The following is a 6,000-nucleotide window of genomic DNA, read 5'->3' as shown; positions in this document are numbered from 1 at the left end:
TCAGATTTGTTGTGACGAACTGTCTAGTGGAATATCCATGATAATTTATGGATCATATGTCTGTGTTCCACCATGGAATCTTTAATTTCTTTAATTTGAAGCACTTAATACACCTAAAACAGCTAGTGCTTGTTTTGCACACATCACTTGCTCTTCCTTTCTTAAAATTTCATCCTTGCCTCACTATAAAAGGTAAAAAGGAAATGAGTCTTCAAACAAGAGAGCTTAATCTCCAAACCATCTCATGTTTGAGTCCTTGAATCAAATTCATAGCTCAATAACATGAGGCTTGACTATGGCCATGAACTCCTAGTACACTGAAAAATAGATAAGATCATTGAACATGAAAGAAAGAGTAAGAGAAAAAATTTCACAACCAAACAGAAAGGCGAGAAAAAATTTCACAACCAAACAGAAAGGCGACCAATTATCTTTGGACTATCATAAATTATCATAAACTGTCACTACTATCTCACCATAGTGCAAAAAAATGTTTACAAAGGCATTATTCTAAAGAAGCATACAGTGCAGTCACAAGAACTCCAAAGTTGGGTCTTGCTTAGCAAACAAACTATATCTTATCCAATATGGATTTTCTCCACACAATACTTGTACTCATATTGTTTAGGTGAATCTCAAATGAGAATAAAAAAGCAAAGGTTTGAATTAACATGAGCAATGGAATTGAGCATATCTTCGTCATTTGGGGCTTTGTTGATAGGTAATGAGGGTGTTGTTATTTCCCCACCAACATTGAAATCCCTCCAGAGCCTTGTTTACCTTGTAGGTAGCTCACATACATTAGTGGGTTATGTAAACTACACACATAAGTCGTACATAAGTGGGTAGGTCACGTACGCAGGTGGGTTGTGTAAACTACCTACATAAGCCACACATAAGTGGAAGATCATGCAAATAAGCCGCTAGGGCCAGGCAGAAGTCCTTATTTACTTGGGAAAAATAACTCGCAGTTGCTTAATCAAAGGATAGCTGTTATAGGAATCCAGATGTACTAGCTTCCTTGTAATCACCTATACAGAAAAATGGCACTTGCTTGTGTTGACCAAAAGTGTCCCTTACTAATAAAATAAAATAAAATAATTTAAAGAGCAGTTGCTTAATCAAAGGATAGCTGTTGTAGGATCTGAGATGTACCAGCTTCCTTGCAATCAAATTCTCCTATTGAGAAACGTGCCACTTGAATGTGCATGCAACTTGCTCCTAGATCTAACTACTACAACAGGTGAGGAGCAAAATTTGTGCGTGAGGGCTTACTGTTGAGCAAAAACAGCTTTGTTACCAAAAAAAGAGTTTATAAAATTGAATCCTAAATTTTAATGATAGCTATAATTATAAAGTGTGAATTTATACCAGTGAATCCGATGGACAAAATACAACCAGCAAATGAAAGCATCTAAAATTAATCGTATACATATTTCATTAAACACTCCAAGGAAGCATCATTTGCTGAAGCATGATTGTCATTGATAATCAATTTCTCCCATTTTTAATTACTCTGCATACTCATCACCAGACACCCCTAAGATTGCATGTTTTCTATGCTCTTTCATTTCTCAAGCCTTGGTCCCTTGAAACTAAAGGCCAACACAAAACTGCGAACAAAGCACTCTAGAGATGGGAAAATTTCACTTACAATATGCCCCAAAACATCACAATAGGTCAGTATGAAAAATGAGAGATAGTCCTCTCCTATGCAATCTGCTCCCATCCAATGAATGTGGCAACAAGAAATGGTTTGAACAACAAAATTTAAATTATTATAGTTTTAACTTTCTTGACTCAAATTACATTACCAGAGGCACCACAGTCCTATAACAATGTTTTCATGTTTCATTCACATTGGTTTTAGTATACAAAAAATCATTTCAAATTACAGTCAACATCAAAATCTTCTCTCACTTGCCAGTTCCAACAGACTCAACAACGTTGACAAAGGTCTCAGATGAAATCATATTAAGAAATCGTTGCCACAATCATGATGAAAAATCTTTTGCTAAGCCTCAATCTGAAATTCATAATAGTAAGTTGAGATGGAAAAGTCTGAATCCTTTTGACAATGAATGCAAATTTGTAGAACATGCCCATAAAATGCAGGTGATGAAGTCATCTTATAAGTTCCATAGATCAAATATTGCACATGGGTCATGCAAATCCCATAAATAAAGGACATTACTTTATGCGTGAAGATTCTAGATTTTAAAGAGTAGAAAAAATGACAATCAATAGCTCCAGAAATCCTTCAAGTACCTGCCTACTGGGAACAAGTACCTACACACCCCACTCTAACTGCTTTTCTGTATCTATCTGACAGAAGAGAATCTTTAATAGTTGCTTATTCAGAAGGGGTTACAAGAGAGGTTGTAACATCCTGAAACCTAAGGATATCATTGGTCCAACTCAGTATGTTAATCCTTCAAGCATGTACGATAACATTTTTGGATGCTGAGAATCTCAGTAGTTAAACATTTTCTGCAAACTCCCAAGAAAATAACCCCTCCGGACGGCGATAAACTCTTCGCAAGGGCACTCTTTCCTGCAATTTGAAACAAACTCTCTACTTCACATTCAGTTTTACTTAAATTGGAAATGAAATAAACGAAAATTCTCATGTCCTATACAAAACCATGCTAGATTTTCAACCAAAATGATTATATACCTCAGCCTGGTCATGGTCATAACGAATTAAAAACCTGCAACGACACCCCCGTACATCATGGCGTTTTCGTTGGACATCCAAGACATGGGCGTCAAAATAGATAGACTGTTCCTTGCCTTCCTGATATAATTTCAGAGAGAGGTGAGGCAAATCTTAAAATCCAAAACATTATAGAGATCCGTCAAATTTCGTAACACAGAGAATTACCCTGAAATTACAAAACAGCAAGGCAAAAAGGAACATAGATAATGCAGATAAATGATACCCGAAAACAAAGTATGAGGTCTCCTGGCTTAATGGCCACACAATCTGTTGCCTCGCAAGGAAGAGAACGTAGACGAACAGCCTTTCTCACGTTGACCCACTCATCTTCTTCTGCCCCAAAACCAGCAAATCTCACACGGACTTCCTAAAATGCAAAATATCCAGTGAAATTAATTTCTCTTCCAGTTTAAGTTAGCCCGAAAATCCACATAGTGGACATGACATTTAATGCAACACACTAACATTTATAGGAGTAGTTACGTATATTTCAAAGCTTACATTTGAAATTGGGAAGTTTATTGATACAGGAATTTCAAGAATGCTACAATGTCACGAGTTATTTGATTAAATATTGCAAATGATACTATTATCTGAAAAGTGGAAATAGATCATGAACTCACCTGTACCAGTAATAAATCAATGATAAGAAACAACAATTGAATCCATGTGATTGCGCCTTGTGTGAGATAGATATTAAGATAAACGTATTACCATCCCATTAGTATATGAGAATCAGGTATAAGAATGTTACAGTTGATATCAATTCAAAATTATAAATCAGAACACAAGCTCCTGAAACTTGTTTATGTCCAATATGAAACTTTGACATAAATGTAGCACTAAATGGCTCTTATATGCAGGATAAATGCCAACAGTCAGCAACCATGTTCAAATGTGATGCAAGGCTCGTCATCGTTAAAGCCTTACATCAAGGACTGTTTCTCAAAAGTCACTTACGGGTTTGGATTTTAATAGTTTCCTTTTGCAATTCAAGTGCCCACTATCTTAGGGGATATAGTGGGAAAAAAATATAAAAGTCAATTTATTTAAAAGAAACATGTAAGGCCACCTCATAACATTATCACTTGTTTGATATGAGTGCCCACTATCTTAGGGGATATAGTGGGAAAAAAAAATATAAAAGTCAATTTATTTAAAAGAAACATGTAAGGCCACCTCATAACATTATCACTTGTTTGATATGGGCTAACATCATCACTTGTTTCAAAGACCTCATTCATCAAAAATATGGTCCTACACCTCTTTTTAAGGCCACCTCATAACATTATCACTTGTTTGATATGGGCTAACATCATCACTTGTTTCGAAGACCCCGTTCATTAAAAAAATGGTCCTACACCTCTTTTTAACGAACTTGGTGTCTCACCACCTACACACCATTGAACCCAACATAGACATAAATTTGAAAGTCAAATTGTAGTTTAAAAATTTGTAAATGGCCATAGCAGAGTAAGGCATAGAGTTGTATGTCTTGCAAAATGTTCAATCAAAGAAATTAGTTTGTTTTAACATTGGACCGAATGCTTTCACAGGATCCTCTCTATAGATCATCCTTGCAAGACTTCCTTTTATCGCTTCAGTTCACATACATCTTTACAAGTTCCCTTCATCTTTGTTATCTTCATCACATTTGTCTTTATGTCTAACTTTCATGGACATTCCAAAACATGTTGTTTTAAACATTTTATGCTCTATTTGCCAGTGGAAGAGGCCATTACTTAAGTTTATTCCATTTCATAACATTCACAATAACAATAACTGATCCACTGGTTCAGAATGTTCCTATAAGCCATCTGATAAGTAATTGTTCATTACACTAGAATCTTCAGAACTGGTATTTGTTGAGGCAACCGTTCACTATCTATCTTTTCCACTAACTCAATTTAATAAAGCTTTCCCACAATCCTTTATTGCCAGTGCATTTCTTCCTCAACTATGAATAGCTTTCATTCTTTCCAACCATGATCTTCCTATGCAATGTTGCTGACATTATGTCAGCAAAGAAAAGATATTGCTGAGGGTCCAGAAAAAGCAAAATATCGTAAATATCAACAAATAAAAAAACAGAGTTATTAATTTTTTTCATTTTTTTACCATCTAAAGCAACAGCAACATCAAATAAATGCAGAGACACATAAATATCATAACAGAACACAATAGATGTATAGGATGTCAAATGCTACATCACACATCAACACTGAATGATGTTCTCACTCTTAAGTTCTCACTCTTAAAACAACGTCAAAATATCAACAAAAAAAATATGATAAAGGTATCTCATCATCATGAATCATCTACAATGAAATCAAATAAATAAACTAGTGATTTCCTCCACCCTTTTCATTGTTAATGCATTAGCCTAACAGATTGCAGATCTACTGAATGAAAGCACAGTTAAGTTCTTAACTTAATTTGCAAAGAAAAATAACACATAACCTATCTCAAACACAATGACAAAACATATTCTACCCACAGTTCTTCATTAAAATTCTAAAATTACTTGGGCTCCCATCCTAGGACAATGGCCCAACTGAGAAAATTACAGATACAATATGCCTTTGATCTGCTCTAGTAGATCAATCTCTAGATTCGTCAATCTCCATGGCTAATATGGACCTTCAATCTTTCCTTTTGCACTTCCTCGGACCTAGCACTCTTAAGCATCATACTCCTCACTTGAGAAAATCCTTCTCTCAAAGGCCAGTGTTGTTGTATGGTGTGTCCTCCTCTCCTTAGCCTTGCTTTTATAACTTTACATTGAGCTAATTCCCTAACCCTAATCTCCAAAGTGACTAACAATCGAGATTATATATTGCCACACTTGAGATCAAAGGTTGAGATTAAAACATAATCACTTGTAGTGACCTAGCTAAATAAAGAGCCATTATTGATTTGAAGAAATACTTACCTGGCCTGCTACTGCTGTTGCGGTGAGGGTGCTTCAAAACTGCTCCCGCACTCTCATTACCGAATAACCAAAACCACCCAGCCAGATTGAGCAAACCTAGCTGCTCAATCCAGAAAACTTCACAACAGAAGCTCTCTGTCCCTCCGTGCCCAGAAACTTCAAAACAAGCAAGGCTCACAAACCAGAATGTGTAATCTTCCTCTCCTTCCTCCAACAGCACCTTCCTCCTCCTATGGCACCCGCATCAGTTTCCTTTCTACTCACAGCAAATACACTCACAGGGCAAGGAACACCGATCCCCTTCTCTGCCCTCGACCTCTCCTTATGTACCCTTTATTGACGGTGGTTG

General features: G+C 36.1%; 1 protein-coding gene across 2 annotated transcripts in view; it reads right to left on the bottom strand.

The window, feature by feature from the left end:
• Positions 1-2,105: 2,105 nt before the first annotated feature.
• Positions 2,106-6,000, bottom strand: part of LOC149233422 (protein SAWADEE HOMEODOMAIN HOMOLOG 2-like) — a 118,115-nt gene continuing 114,220 nt past the window's right edge. Inside the window, exons 8-10 of one of the 2 annotated variants that reach the window (XM_089379750.1) lie at positions 2,943-3,086; positions 2,678-2,797; positions 2,106-2,575 (exon numbers count right to left, since the gene is read on the bottom strand). In XM_089379750.1, coding sequence (XP_089235876.1) covers positions 2,480-2,575; positions 2,678-2,797; positions 2,943-3,086 — 360 coding nt within the window. In that variant the 3' untranslated portion in view covers positions 2,106-2,479. The remainder of the gene's footprint in view (positions 2,576-2,677; positions 2,798-2,942; positions 3,087-6,000) is intronic. The other variant, XM_089379751.1, reaches the window with a different exon arrangement.

This window comes from Pinus tabuliformis, chromosome J, assembly GCF_031772625.1.
Source record: "Pinus tabuliformis cultivar Carrire ecotype Pingquan chromosome J, CPIR1, whole genome shotgun sequence".
Lineage (NCBI taxonomy): Eukaryota > Viridiplantae > Streptophyta > Pinopsida > Pinales > Pinaceae > Pinus > Pinus tabuliformis.
This window is presented reverse-complemented; position numbering and strand designations above follow the sequence as displayed.